Source organism: Diabrotica undecimpunctata, chromosome 7 (genome assembly GCF_040954645.1).
Source record: "Diabrotica undecimpunctata isolate CICGRU chromosome 7, icDiaUnde3, whole genome shotgun sequence".
NCBI lineage: Eukaryota > Metazoa > Arthropoda > Insecta > Coleoptera > Chrysomelidae > Diabrotica > Diabrotica undecimpunctata.
Genome location: NC_092809.1, coordinates 47,811,658 through 47,828,096, shown reverse-complemented (window position 1 = coordinate 47,828,096; position 16,439 = coordinate 47,811,658). Strand labels below are relative to the sequence as shown.

At 33.4% G+C, this 16,439-nt stretch overlaps 1 protein-coding gene across 8 annotated transcripts in view; it reads right to left on the bottom strand.

Annotated features, from left to right (window-relative positions):
* Positions 1–16,439, bottom strand: part of LOC140445291 (uncharacterized) — a 196,856-nt gene that overhangs the window by 8,692 nt on the left and 171,725 nt on the right. For all 8 annotated transcript variants that reach the window (XM_072537227.1, XM_072537222.1, XM_072537224.1 and 5 more), the window contains 5 exons: positions 15,963–16,177; positions 14,179–14,458; positions 5,199–5,549; positions 4,314–4,458; positions 588–735 (listed from right to left, as the gene is read on the bottom strand). In XM_072537227.1, coding sequence (XP_072393328.1) covers positions 588–735; positions 4,314–4,458; positions 5,199–5,549; positions 14,179–14,458; positions 15,963–16,177 — 1,139 coding nt within the window. The remainder of the gene's footprint in view (positions 1–587; positions 736–4,313; positions 4,459–5,198; positions 5,550–14,178; positions 14,459–15,962; positions 16,178–16,439) is intronic.

Sequence of the window (16,439 nt, the reverse complement as noted above, 5' to 3'; positions counted from 1 at the left end):
AGTGGTACTAGCCAGCTGCGTCAAAGATGCGATTTACTGATAGTTTCTTTTCTGACGAGGAAAATATTTATTTGTTGGCAAGTTGATTTTATAGGACTTTTGAAAGTGTTTTTTGAGTAATAAAAATTTAAGAAGAAAAATACTTCCAAACTATTGTAAGTTATTTATCAACACAATCAGGTAGGTTAGGGAAAATATTTAGATTTGTATCTGTATTTACATAGATTGTTACTGAAAAGAAAGGATAATACAAGAGCATCCTAATATTAAAACTATCTTCACTTTCTAACTTCGTTGATGATTGGGGTATCTCAATGGGTACTATTTCCCAAACCAAGCCCAAATAAATAAGAAGTGGTGAGCAACCTACTAGACAGAAAGATAAGACCATCTCTAAGAATTGAAAATCTGTCTAGATAGTACACAACACGGATTCTTAAGGAAGAAACTAAAATATCGAGGAAGGCATATAGGAATAAATGTTTTTGTTATAGGCATATAGGAAAAATAAGAGAAGATTTAAATAAAACTGGTCTACTTATAGGTCTAATTAAACAAATAGAAAATATGTATGGATAAATACTTACACTCCATTTAATAGGATCCACTTTAGGAGTCTCATCTTCAGCGACATTGGGACTGAGGCTGCTTTCAGCACCCGAAGCGCCAGACTCAGTATCAACTTCCATTCCATCCTTATCCCATTTCTTTTTATCGTCACCTTTATATTTTCCACTAAAAAAAAATTAATAAAATTAATATAGAACCGAAGCTTGTCATTATTCACAAAAATAATCATAAAAGTATTTGTAAAAATAGTCACTGAAATATTCACCAAAACATAATTATGTCAAATAATACGACCTAGAAACTTGTCATGAGTTTGCTAGGCTAACTTTTACTTATGGCAAAATGCAGGATGCAACAAAAACATGATAATGCTAAACAATCTTAGGTTTCTTCTATTCATTCTTATCTGGAATCGATATAAATCTCACTGCCACGATATTAATATTTTTTCATTTATTTAGTTATTCAAGTTGGATCCTTTAATTCTTCTTTTTCTTCCTCTTTTTAGTTATTTTACTACTAATTTACCATCTGCTATTCTATTTTGAAGGGAGTAATCAGGCTTGATCCGGGAAGACTGCTGCCAAGGGGCTAAGGGAATAGCAACACGCAATTTAAAGGCACATTTACAGTACCAAAACCTGCATTGCTATTGAGTGACCAAAAAGAACTGTCAAAAACTACTCCAGCTTGATGTACTAGGTCACTCTTCCTTTCATTTGGAGGACTTATACATACATAAACTAACAAAAATACATGCATAAGGTTGCTCAGCAGACTAAGCAAGAACTACAGCATCGGGGGTCTCCAACTATTTCTCGGGGACAACTGATGTGGCGGGTTTGTAAGGGGACTGCTTGTACCAGGATTAAGGACTCTCGGTGAGAAAATTACAAAAAAATAGCAAACCTGAAACTTTCTTTTCAAAATATTGTGGATATAGAAGGTGAAGGTTACAAAACTGCTCTAATGGGAGTCGAGGTAGCAGTAATCCCCAAGAACCACCCGAACAAAAAGGTGTGACCTAAAAGATGCCATATCAAACTTAGTAATGAAGCTTCATGTACTCCTCCATATCAGGGACGTCGACTTATGGATCGGTATTTTGGGTTGATATGTGCTGGGGAGGAGTCTCAATATATATAAAATTCTCGTGTCAGTGTCAGTTGCCATACTCCTCCGAAACGGCTGGACTGATTTTTATAAATTTTTACATGTTTATTCGGTAGGTCTGAGAATAGGTTGTAATCTATTTTTCATATCCCTAAGTGAGAAGGGTGATCCACTCATTTTTTTAAATATTTTTTGGATAAAATTTTTTTAACATGTGAAATTAAACAATACATACAACAATTCTTACCCTTCTATCACCAACCTCTATTTTTAATAGCCATATTAGTGTCAGAGTTATTTGCCATAATCCTACGAAACGGCTCGACCGATTTTTATGAAATTTTACATGTATATTCGGTAGGTCTGAGAATCGGTCGTAATATATTTTTTATATCCCTAGGTGATATTGATGATCCAGCCAACATTTTTTTATTATTTTTTGGACAAAATTTTTTATTTTTATTTTTTATGATGTGGCATTAAACAATAAAACAACAATATCATATGTTTTAACAACAATACCCTATGTTTTAATAGCTATATTAATAATTTAGTTTAATTATTAATAACTATATTAATAATTTTTGCATTAAAAGTGCACAAGATCTATGATAGATTATGTTATAACCAACAGAGATATACATAAATCAAAAATAATCGACGTAAGATGACTCAACTCAGCAGATGTAGGTAGCGACCATAGCCTAGTATATGTAAAATAAGAATCATGATAAAATACTTCACACCCAAGAGAGCGGCACCAACACAAACAAAAATGACGAGTCGAAGGACTAAATACGGAATCCACGGAATACTTTTATACAGAAATAGAATTTCAGAGAAAATTGCTGGGAATGAAATATTGGAAAACGATAACCTCGAGAAAAGCTGGAAAAAACTCATAAAATAACATAATTACCGCAACAACAGAATCACTTGGAGAGAGGAAAGCATTGAACACTAACATATCAAAAACGAAAACCTCATGGTTTAAAGAGAAGTGAAGACAAAATGTGAAGAAAAGAAGAAAGCCTTGTTGAATACAGAACACAACAGGCATACAACCACTATAAACGAATCAGAAATGAAACGAATACTTTAGTTCTGCAAATAAAAAGGGAACAATGACAGAGCTTCTCAAAACAGATGGAACACGACTTCTACGGAACACAAAAAGAAATATGAAGAATGATCAGAGGACAAAGAAAAGAGATGAACGAACTAATAAAGACGAAACACATTCGGAAGGAAACATGTGCAGACTACTTTCGATCCCTATTTATTAAAAGCGACGATAATGATAATGACGAGAACACCGGAGGTGACAGCAAATGAAGAATTCGTTGAGGAATTCGAAACGAATATTGATGAGGTAAAGGGAGCATTAAGGAAATTAAAAAATAAAAAATCACCAGGAGAGGACAGAATATCGAACGAACTCCTAAAGTACGGAGGACCAGATCTGACCAAACAACTACTAAAACAAATCCAAAAAATAAAAGAGCAAACGAGAATTCTGCAAGAATGAATATCAAGCATCTGGAGTCCTCTATTGTTCAACCTGATTAAAGATGAAATAATAAAAAAAGTAAAAACTAAAAATGTTATTGTTGTAAAAACTAAAAATTATTGTTTATGCATATATATTTATATATATGTATATATATATATATATATATATATATATATATATATATATATATATATATATATATAAATATGTTTTTTATGGGTTGGAGTAAACTATTCTTTATGTCAAGCTTTCGATTGTGTTTACAATCTTTATCAAGAGCTTCTATAAAAAAATACAAAAAATCTTACAAAGTGAAACTAGAAAAATAAACTTTAACTCACTAAATAAAATTGGTTTTGTTAGTAAATCAAAACTGCTAAACATCTTAAAAACTATTTTAAAAAATACCTAATGAATTTTTCTCTAAATTTAGTAATTTTGAAAACTTTTTTAACAAAAATAATTGAATTTATAAATAAGTTAAATAGCGATATAATATATATTAATATAAATATATATATATATATATATACATATATATATATATATATATACATATATATATATATATATATATATATATATATATATATATATATATATATATATATATATATATATTGAGACCAAGACAGTTGTGTGATCTGTAATAGGAATTATGTTTTGGACATTAACATCACAGTCATATGTAGCTAAATCGTATCTTCACATAATCCCAAATTTATTTTTCCGTTATGGAACACCTGAACAATTGGATTAAACACAAAAAGCGGGATAAACTTTCACAAAGATTGACTATCACGTACTAAGTTTTTATGCTGACAGTTCTAAAAATGTTTAGATATTCTGGAAAATACCGTGCTTTGAAATAATTAAGTTCCTACCTATAATTGCACAAACGTTACATCGTTCGTTAAAATATTACAATTCATATTAATAAAACAATTGATGGACATACCGTTCAGCTAAAACAAACCGCAGTTTCTTATGACTCACCCTGTATATTAAACTTTCTATAGGTTATGTGATATAATGTCCATTATAAATTTGTTATTACAAAAGAATCTATAAATTGCTAATCAAACATAAAATATAGAGACAATAAGCTATTACATACCTTTTAGAGCAGGCGACAGAACAAAACCGTTTGTTCTTCTTGAACTTGGCCTTGAGATCAACAGTTCCGCAAGCTTCACATTTAGCCGCCATATCTCCCTTCCCTCCCGAACTTATATTGAAGGGAGACGACGCTCTTTTCTTTTCTGTAAAGAACAATCGACGATTAATTTAAAAAGTATAAGTCGGTAATTGGAGTAAAAGTAGAATCGATAGTATGAAGGTCGGCGTAGGTATATCGTTTAATATTGAATTGATTGTTGGGTTTGAAAGTGACGTGGATAAACAGACGGAGGATTCGATGAAGAATATATACGGGCGAGCAAAAAAAATAGGTCACTTGTTGACAGCAGTATATTATATATATATATATATATATATATATATATATATATATATATATATATATATATATATATATATATATATATATATATATCACTCTATCTAAGTGCTCTTCTTTCTAAATACTGAGGTAACATTTTCTTTTTATTTCAATGCGAAGATGTTTTTAGAAGTGTTCTTATTTTTCGCTTATAAATTAATATTACTGCTGACGAACCATTGCTAAAAGCCGAATTGTATGGTCTAATAAAACAAGCGAAACCAAGATTTCAAAATTTTGCGATTGATGAAATACTTAAAAGAGAAACAGTTTACTATTTGGAGGAGAAATACATTTTTTCGTACTTCAATTAGAAATAAAAAAAGGGCGGGAAGCTATTTGGACCTGAATCGAAGAATTATGAATTGGGCAAAAGCAAGAAATAATTTGAAAATTAAAAAAAAAAATTCATTTCTTTTTCTTCTAATCTGTTTTTAAAGCCATCCAAAAAAGTTTCCGTACAATATTCCAAAATGTATAAAAAGACAATAATAAACTTACTTGGAGGTTCATCACTGTCTTTATCATTGGAAGACTGGGTCGGTTTAACATCTCCTAACAAACTGCTTCTAGTAACGGGGAATGGCTCGGACGATTCCTGTATGACGAAATCTTCAATGACGTGGGTCAAAACTTGCGGTTTGACCATAGCCTTCGGAGGACACCTCTCCTTAACTTCTTCTGCTGTTGTGGCCACAGGAAGGTTATTCTCCGAGATGCTAGTAGGCTGGGAAGAGAGCACTGTACCGGGAATCGGGGCTGGTTGGACGATACTGGGTTCAACACCGTTCTGAAGCGGCTTGGTTTCAGCGATCGGCGGAGGTTCTTTGATTTCGGGTTGCGTCGATGTTGCTAGAAAAGAAAAATGCATTTGTATTTATACTAAACATTTGTTTAAACTTAGAACCTTTCTGCGATGTAAAACATGCATGGCAACATTTAATTGGGGTGGAAAAGCTACGGCGACTACGCCTCAATTCCATTTTGAAATTGATGTATTTAGACGTTTTAAACAGCTATAACTGTCAAAGTCATATTGGCATATTGAAGTAGTGAATAGTATTACATACTTAGTACTAGAGTAATTCATTATATCTCGCGGATAGGGCTTCAAAAAGGTATTGTTAAGAGTATTAGGAGGATGAAATACTTCTATCTCTATCTATACAAGGATTTTTACAGCTGTCGCCGCCTTCCTTCTTTCAGCCAACGTCTCCAGTCCTTTTTGTTCTGCCATTCTCCATCTCTAAGGTCTCGTCTATGAAATACTTGTCTCACGAAAATAGGAAACACTTGTTAGAATTAAATTTAATGTTATAGTATTCTGCGAACTAATTCGAAGACAAATCGCATGTTTAATAGGAAATATATATTTTTCTGAACGTGCTTTGACATATCAAATAACACTGTCGTAACAATTGTTTCGGGCTCCAAAACAGCTCTATAGTTTTGCTAGCTGAAACGAATAATCACCATGAAATTGTTTAATTATCCCTTCAACAAAAGAAAAAAATACTTGTTGATTCTTAGCAACACGTTTTCAGTTTGGAGGAAATTTAGTTTGACGAGAACTTAACAACCATACTGATGGTTAATACTTCTGTTTGACTACAACCTTTAAAGCAGGGTTGTCAATGAAAAAAGGAAGGGCAATTCAATATCCAAAGTTGAGCGACCCCATTCAAGATCTTGACTTGTCAGTCAGAGTTTTTGGGGTCCAGACTACAGCAATGGAATCTTCTTAAACGTAATGTCAGTCTCGCATTACAGACATCGGTAGCTGGATGTGCTGCTTTTTTTGAAAAAAAAAAAAAGAGAATCTTGTTGTTTCTACAGATGTTAATGATTTGATGAAATGTCTAAATTTGCACTATAATCCGACCGAGTAGAGGCGATTCGTAGACTTCTCTAAACTTAGTTTAAAAGCTGTGGTAATTCAGAATGGCAGTCATCACATTTCTATTCCTGTTGGTTATGCAGCTCCCATGAAGGAGAACTATATAAACTTGAAAGCACTCCTCAACTCAATCAAATACGATGAATACAAATGAAAAATATGTGGTGAAATCTAAAAGCCCTTGCTGTTTTTTTAATGCAAGTAGTCTACAAAAAATATTCCTGTTTTTTATGTATGTGAGTCAGAAGATTTTTGAGAATTTTTAAGAGAAAAATGTTGTCAAAGGTATGCGCCAAAAATGGACCTTTAAATACCTAGGGAACAAATTGCAGATTATTTCTAGTTTATAGGTAGAGATGCCCCGGAACTCATTTTTAAGAGACAAGCTAAAAGATGGCGATCAAAAGAAACCAATTCATGATTCCCTTCAATTGAATCGTTTAAAGCAAGATTTTAGAACGAAAATATGCTTGCAGATTACTGCTGGTTTGTGTGTAGAGATGGAACTCACTTGTAAGAGGCATGCTGAAAGACAGGATTCTCGTCATTTCTAGAAACCTCTAAAACAATCTTTCATTAATTTAAAACTCTTGGATGTAGCTCGCATAAAGATATTCACAAGGACACAAGAAAGCATTTTAAAAACATATTTTTTTTTTAAAGCAGTTTTATTAATAAGTTTTTCTTGTAGAAGTTGTAGAAGCCAGATCTGGATTAAAGTGTCGAATCAGTTTTGTTCTTGTTGTGAAATATATTTGACAAGTCTAACTTTTACAACAGCCCATCGATCTGGTAAGTTTTCTGGCCATTCAAGTTACGAGATGTTTTTGACCTTGACAAATTTGACTTATTTGATCAAGTAATTTGACTCAAACTGGCATATTTAGGTTTCGTGGACCTCAGAAGACATTTGGCATGGTCAAATCAAAGGATGTTATCCACTTATTGTACGCAAGAAAATAATGAAGAAAGAATGAAATGAATGAAAGAAAAAAAGCAACTATAGAGAAAATGGCTGACTACAAACAACGATAAAGTTTATAAAGAATATAGAGAAAAAGATAGAGAAGTGAAAACAAATAACACAACAAAAAAAATGAAGAATGGGAAAGAACCTGCTTAAATATTGAAACATACATAGGAGGTACAAGAACTTCGGAGTCATGGAAAGTACTGAGAGAATTGAAACAAAACTCAGAAGAAAAAATTTAATTGGGAAATATACAGGACAAAGAATGGAAGGACTATTACAAGGAACCATTAACTGCATTAACCACAATTTATTGGAAAAGAAAACAGGCGATGATGACGCAGATCCCCACAACAAGAAATAGAAATAACAGATAGAGAAATGAGAACGGCCATAAAAGCAATCAAAAATAAGAAAGCACCGGGACCTTGAGGCATCTCACCTGAGCTTATGAAGTACGGCTCAAAAAAATTACACCAGATGTTAAAATGGATATTTCAGAAAGCCATAAATGGAGAACAGCTCCCAAAGGAACGGACGGAGGCATATATGACATCTATATTTAAGAAAAGAGATAGAAAACGATGCGAAAAATACAGAGGAATACGCGTAATATCATCAATAGGAAGATTATATGGGAAGATACTGCGAGAAAAGATAGAGCAAGCGATAAAAGGCAAAATCGGGGAGGATCAGGCAGGCTTCACGGTAGGAAGATCATGCATAGACCACATATACACATCGGAACAATTGTTGGAAACGAAAAGGACAAAAAATAGAGATATACATTTGGCATTTGTGGACCTGAGAAAGGCGTATGACTGTACCAAGGTCAGAACTATGGGAGGCAATGTACAAATTAGAAATACAGACGAACTCATAGAAGCTACAAAAGCTCTGTATAAAGAAAATAAAGTGTCCATTAAAATGGGAACAAGAATCATAGGAGACTTCACCACAACAAAAGGGCTCCTGCAGGGTTGTTCCACATTTCCAACCCTATTCAAAATATACTTAGAGAAAGCCTTGACTACATGGAAAAGAAAATGCGAAGGTATGGGAGTACCGGTACGAAACGAATACCTATATAGGTACTTTAATCTTTGCAGACGATCAAGTATTGATTGCACAAAACCAAGAAGACCTCAGTTACATGATGAAGAAACTACAAGAAAAATATACCAAGGCTGGCCTAGATATTCAGCAGCAGATAAGTCAGAAGAAGAAATAACTAAGTTCTATAAAGATCTGGAAAAAGCAATAAGACTAACAAAGAAAGAGGACATAAACATAATAATGGGCGACTTTAACGCCAAGGTGGGTAAAGGAAGATATGAAGACATAATTGGAGAGTACGGCCTTGGAGTTAGAAATGAAAGAGGCGACCTGCTGTGTGAATTCTGCCAGGAGAACGGTTTTGTCGTCATGAACACATGGTTTCAGCTCCCACCTCGTAAGTTATATACTTGGAAATCACCAGGAGACCGTCCAAATCGAATAATTAGAAACCAAATTGACTACGTTTTAATAAACAGAAGATTTCGTAACGCTATCAAAAGAATCGCAGCATATCCAGGTGCTGATATTGCATCCGATCATAATCCGCTAATAGCAGATGTGAGGTTAAAACTAGCAAAAATTAAGAGAACAAATACAAACACCAGCACGCCTATAAATACAAGAGAACTGATGAGAGACGAAAATCTGAAGAAGAGTTATGCAAATCAAATTCATGAAAGAATGCGAATAATAGAACAAAATGATGATATCGAAGAGATGGTCAATGATATTAAAGGAACGATTCTGGCAGTAAACAGGGAAGTTAAAACACAGATCAGGAAGAGAAAGCATAACGAATGGATGACGGACGAAATTATGGATCTAATGGAAAAGCGAAGGCAACATAAACAACAACGTAATCAAGACAAATACAAACAGATACACAAAGAAATTCGCCAGAAAATTAAGAAAGCAAAAGAGCGATAGATGGTGGAAAGGTGCAACGAAATAGAACAATTGCAGGAAAAAGGAGATAGTTTTGGACTACATAAGAAGATCAAAGAAATATCGAATATACACAAAAGCCACCACAGAACAAGAATACGGAACGACAGAAACGAATACATAGAGTCAGAAGAGGAGATAGCAATGGCGTGGAAAGAATACGCAGAAAGACTTTTTAATGACGAAAGACCAACACAACCAACGCGCAAACTTCCTTCCGAAAACTTATCAGGGCCATCAATAATGCGAAGTGAAATAGAATATGCAGTTAGAACCACAAAGATGCATAAAGCAACAGGTCCAGATGAAATTAATATAGAAGCAATAAAACTACTAGACGAGGAGAATATCGAAATCTTGGTAAAGCTGTTCAATAGAATTTATGATACTGGTTACATTCCGTGAGAATGGCTGCAGTCATCCTTTGTGATGATCCCAAAAACAGCTAATGCCACAAAATGCAATGAACACCGCTTAATCAGTTTAATGAGTCACTTGCTGAAACTCTTTCTTAGGATATTACACTCAAGAATGTATAAGATACAACTCCATTCGCTTAGCTTGGACCAATTTTGACAGATTCATTGTCGGAAACCTACAACACAACAATTCCTACTTCTCAGTATTAATAGCTCAAGTATCCTGCTATTACAGACTTCTTTCTTTAAAAAAAGAAGAATTATTCTAAATAGTCGAAGTGTATACTAAACCCATCAAATTTTGGGTAGTATATATTTAAAAAATATATATTTAGTTGTTATAATTTAACATAACTATTTATTATATGGTGCAGATAAATAAATATTGATTGTCGGTAATTCGCAAAGTTCTATTTTATTTACTATTTAGTTTGTTTACTATTAATATTGGCTATGAGTACGGGTGCTTGGTTGTATAGTAATTTCCAGCCACTTTTAGTCTGTCAAAAAGTAACTAACTTCGCAAAAAAATAATTACTAAATTCACTAGACAGTTCGGACTGGGATTAGCGAACCGAGTTTAGAAGAACTTAGCGGGTCAACACAATTCGGTTTTAAGGGAGGACTAGGAACAAGAGAGGCAATTTTATGTTTGAACACTTTAATACAAAACTGTTTAGATCAACGAAAAGATGTCTACCTCACCTTCATCGACTACGAGAAGGCATTTGACAATGTTAAACATGATATCATGATGGAACTACTACATAGGGCCAACATTGACCAGAAGGAGATCAGAATTATTCAGAATCTATACTGGAACCAAATGGCAAAGGTGAGGATTGATCAAGACCAATATACGGATGAATTTGAAATCCGGAAAGGCGTCCGCCAAGGCTGCATACTCTCTCCGATGCTTTTTAATTTATATGTTGAAAATATATTTGCGGAAGCATTAGAAGACACGGAATTAGGCATTAAGGTGAACGGCATACCAATTAGCAACCTACGCTATGCGGACGACACAGTGATTATAACTGATAAATTGGAAGATCAGCAGTTATTACTTGATAGGGTGAATAGCATAGGTAAAAAATATGGCCTCAAAATCAACATTTTGAAAACGAAATATATGGTCATTAGCAGAAACCCTCCAGAAAACCCGATAATATGCATAGGTGACGATCGCATAAAACGCGTGAAAACTTTTAAATACCTTGGCACCACAATCAATGACCAATCGGATCCACAACAAGAGATAAAAACCCGAATACAAATGGCAAGACAAGCTTTTGTGAAATTCAGACCGCTTCTATGTAATCAAAACCTACATTTCGAAATACGCTACAGAATGGTCAAGTGCTACATATGGTCCATCTTGCTTTATGGCATGGAAACGTGGACTTTATGGAAATATTAACCTCGCGAAAACAGAGTACCTGTCTACAAGTGAAGGAGACATAGAAGATCTACAGATTGAAGACAACGTAATCAAAGGAAAGGATAAATTCAAATACTTGGGATTTATAATCACGAAAAAGGCAACAACAGAGGAAAAAATTAAGCAAATATTAGGACAAACAAGAACAGCAATCCGACAACTTAATTCAGTATGGTGGGTGGGATAGACACCTAAATATGAAGACAAAAATACAGATTTATAAAACATTAGTGCGAAGTATTGTGACATAATGATAGTAAGATAGTAGCAATAGAGATGGAATGCCTGCGAAGATGCTGCAGAGTAACAAGAATGGATAGGAGAAGAAATGATGAAATAAAGCAAAGAACATCAATAGAAATAAACATACTAACATATGTAGAACAAAAAAGACCCAAGTGGTATGGACCTGTAAAAAGAACTAGCGACAGCAGATGGATAAAGAGAATAACCGAATGGATCCTCATAGAAAGGAGGAAAAGAGGACGACCCCGAAGATCCTGGAGGAACGAATTAGACGACGCCATGAGTAAGAGAGGCCTAAACGATGGAGAATTGGACAACAGAGAGAGATGGAAACGGTTAGAAACGAAACTGATTACATGTTAATAAACAAACCTATTACAAACCAGGACTAAAAGAGCAGGAGCACTAAAAGAGTAGATCACAACCCACTAATTCGCATCTTTAGATTTAAAGGTAAAATGTGGCCCCTAGACCGGTTGTTGCATATTATATTGCTGTTTAAAAAAAAATAAACCTAAAAAAAATTAATATCTGGAAGAGTAATAAGAAAACATCAAAACTAGCATATAAAACGGTAGGATGCAAAAATGCACAAGTAAATATAAGTTGGATAATAGAGAAAATTTTAGACTTATGAAAGAAATTTCAAAAATAATGAACGAAAATATAAATAAATAGATAATTAAGAACTGCGAAGAAACAGAACTGTTTCAAGACACGACTCCCAATTTCCATAAGAAACTTCCGACAAACAAAATTGAGAACTAAAAACACACCCAAGAAAACAAACTTCTTAAAAATAAAAAAAAAAACAACATGACCAATGACAGATCATGAAGAACTTTGCAACCTCTGGCAAACATAATGTACTAAAGAATTAGAACAAAAAACAAAAAGTATGAAGATAATAACTCAGACTCAGACTTATGAAATGACAAAATAAATAATAACATATGTGACTATAACCGTCAATATTTTTCTACTACTATGTTATCCAAGAACTGGCCTAAAATTACAAATTATAGAACAATGTTTACATCTAGCCGGCACTGAAATTAATAATACCACGAATACACTCGTAAAAGAAGTAATATTCCTAATCAAAAACGAAAATTATTAAGATGTCATATAGACACCTTCTTTAAAAGAAGTACAAATTAATTAGATCGAATAACAACACAATAAATAAAAATATCACAATATCGTGTACGTACTAACCTTTCCGCGACAGTATAATTTTCATAATGTTCATTATGTATAATAATTTAATCACTTCAACATACACATAAATCCAACAAGTATCCGCGCACTAACTACCGAACGTGAATTAAATCAAACGCGATTTCCCAGAAACGTTTTTAAACGAAATTTCCCGGTAAACATTCATGGAAAAATCCAATTTCAAATGACGCATCTACGTGTTCACCGATTATATGTAGTGCAACTCTGCAGAGTTTCCCGAAGGATAATAAAAGGAAAGCGGGAACTTTAATATTTACAATGAGTGTCGGGAAACAAATACACTAATCAGGGTGACAGTCCTATACTAGATTGAATACTTATATTACATATTATTACTATTTATCTGTATATCTTTGGACTGTCTTTTAGAAAAGATATTATTGAAAATATAAATTGACATAAATAATTATTAAATATGGCTTGCTTTAAATCAAAATTGCCAATTTTGACAGCTGTCATTTTTTTATGTTCCCATTTCATTTTCACACAAGAATAATCAAGATTAATAAGTGTATATTCATTAAAAGCTTTCTATTTCTAAATACTAATCTATAAATGAGTAAAACACTTCAAGAATAAACGTTTTAACCTTTGTTTTAATTGATGCAGTTTTAGTTTGTTGATAAAATACGTGTGAATAATTGTTTAATTTACAATTAATATTGGCTGTTAATACGTGTGCTTGGTTGTATAGTAACTTCTAGTCACTTCCAGTCGAAGTCAAAAGTTATTGGATATAGCAAAAAATTAATTAAAAATAAATTTACTACACAGTTGGTGAATCGAGTATCACATTGTAATGTATGCAATTGGATTTGTTTACAAACAAACCTTTAAAAAATATGTGGCCTATTTTCAAACTGGAGAAACAACGAAAACTGGCAGCTGTCATACTAGAATAGCACTTCTATACAGACCGTAGATGAAGAACAAGGAGAGAAACTTATTTTTTTAATAAATCATTGTTGCAAAACTTTATAATAAAATAGTTGTACTTACTACAAACTGTTCGTTATCTTTAGGATTAAGTTTGAGGGACAAACTACATGCGTGCTCTTTTCAGCAACTACTTCTTCTGTATTTTCTTATGGCGTCTTACCTTCAGGTACACAGCCACATTTCACTATCAACAACTTTTAGAAGAGATTAATGATCACTTTTGTATTATGCGATAAGTTTTATATGTTCAACCGAGCCGATATAAAAATACATAATGAATAAATAATAAATATCCACAAGAAGGTTTAGTGTAGTTTACTTACCATCAACAACTGGTTCTTTGACACTTTCCACAGGAGCAGCAATATTCTGAACTTGGGTATTGTCGGTCGTAGTGGGTTCTGTCGGTTCTTCTTTCGGCAGATTTATCGTCGGAGGTAAAGGTACTTGTTGAGGCTGAGTGATAGCTATCTGTTGTGGAGCAGTGGTCTGCATTTGTTGGATTTGCGCGGGGCTTGAAGTTACTTGAGCAATTGATGTGGGTTGGGCTGGACTTGTTTGGATTTGTCCTATTATCGTTCCCGGCGGTGCCATCTGCTGCAACTGAAATTTATTCACATTTAGCACTTGTCACGTTTCCTAACTAGGTTAGGAAAAATCTATGGTGTATGTTTTACATACATACTGTACCCCATACCTACTAACTAAATATGATATGATTGTTGAAGTATATTGTCTAAGACATAATATTCAGTCTTTCAATTCTAACATGAAAGAAGTATGAACCTCAAATACTTCATTGTTCTCCTAGCCCTTCTGATAAAATCGTAACAAGATATCTATAAACACCGAACACCGAACCGACGTTAAAACAATTAGTAACTTTGTTAGTGAATTATATTTGATAAGAGTGTGACTAATTCACATAATTGCGCATAAGAATTACATAGAGCGCTTGTTATGTACAGAGAAGCCAAAATATTAATTGACTAAAATTTTAAATGGGTTTTTTCATTTGTTGTATAGGAGAAGCCAATATAAGTTTAAAAACTGGGTTTTAGTTAGTAGTTCATATTTTTATCCTCCATGCTAAATAGATGACACTACTAGATCACAGAATAATAAAACAATCAGAATGCCCACTCTGCTTGACACGATAAGTTTGTGCATCTCGTACGCGCAAACGAAATCAGTCATGTTTTAAAGGGAACCAGTGTTGTTCAGCGAAATTTTATCTGAAGTGCATTAAATAGTTCAGTGGTAGCGTGTGTTAGGGTGTTCACTGTTTGGGATTAGTGTTATATATTATAAATAATATAAATGTATATATATATATATATATATATATATATATATATATATATATTTATATATATATATATATATATATATATATATATAAAACACAATATAAATTTTTTATGTTAATATTAAATTGATTGTTAAAATTACGACTAGAGTATACAACTTTAATAAAAGTGGAAAATTTTGACAAGGATGTATAAAAAAATGTAAGGGTCTCTCGTAGCTTGTCACAAATTTCTCAATAAGAGTCTGTGTTTCCGTTTAAAATATGGCGATCGCGAGTTGACAAACTTCAAAGGCGGCATCTGAGAATGTGCATTCGGTTGACATTCTAACAAACTCCATATGTATGTATACAGTGTGTTCATAAAGTGTGGAAATACCTAGGTATATATTATATATATATATATATATATATATATATATATATATATGAAATTTTGACCCTTTCCCAAGTTAACATGCTCCTTGGCTTCCCCGTACTGAAGACGAGCAATAGTCAGAAATACGTATATACGGTTGCCTTCCATCGATATACCTTTTTTGGTTTTCAGATATAAAACAGATATAGATACAGATTCTTGGGGAGTATAAGCCGCCCATTAATATGAGTTCCTCTAATCCGTTCTTCGCGGGAGATCAGTCCGCCTGTTCTTGTATCCGCCACATTTAAACGCAATATCAAATTACTAATTGTATCAACGAAATTCAATGTATTACGTAATTCACGAACTTAACTTCGTACCGAATATTGAAATTTTTAAATAAAATAAATAAGTACAAAAGTAAATATATCTACTACCTGTTGCAACTGCTGCATATTCATCTGCATGGGTTGTTGAGTTACGGCAAGATTGGACTGCAGAGGAAGGCTCTGTTGTATAGTACCTATGTTTTGTTGGGACATCTGTTGTACTTGCTGGGAATTGGCTTGCGTGGACATCGAAACGACGGGCATGATGGGTCTGTCACCTGCCATCTGGAGTTGCTGAGAGTTGATGGTAGGGAGAGTTTGAACTAAAAAAGATGGCGCAATTTTTAACAATATATGCATTTATATATTTATATACGAAAAAAGATAAAACGCAGACGACACATTTATAGTTGCCGTAGAACGCTTTAAATGCGACAATGTTTGGGAAGCAGTTCGTTGGTAGAGTGTAGTGTGTTGTTTGCTGAAATTTAATTATTTTGAATAGTGATGTGGCGTCCGTGGGACAATGTTGGTGAAACTATTGCGTACGACAACAACATTGATTTTGTAGAAAATACCAGTGCC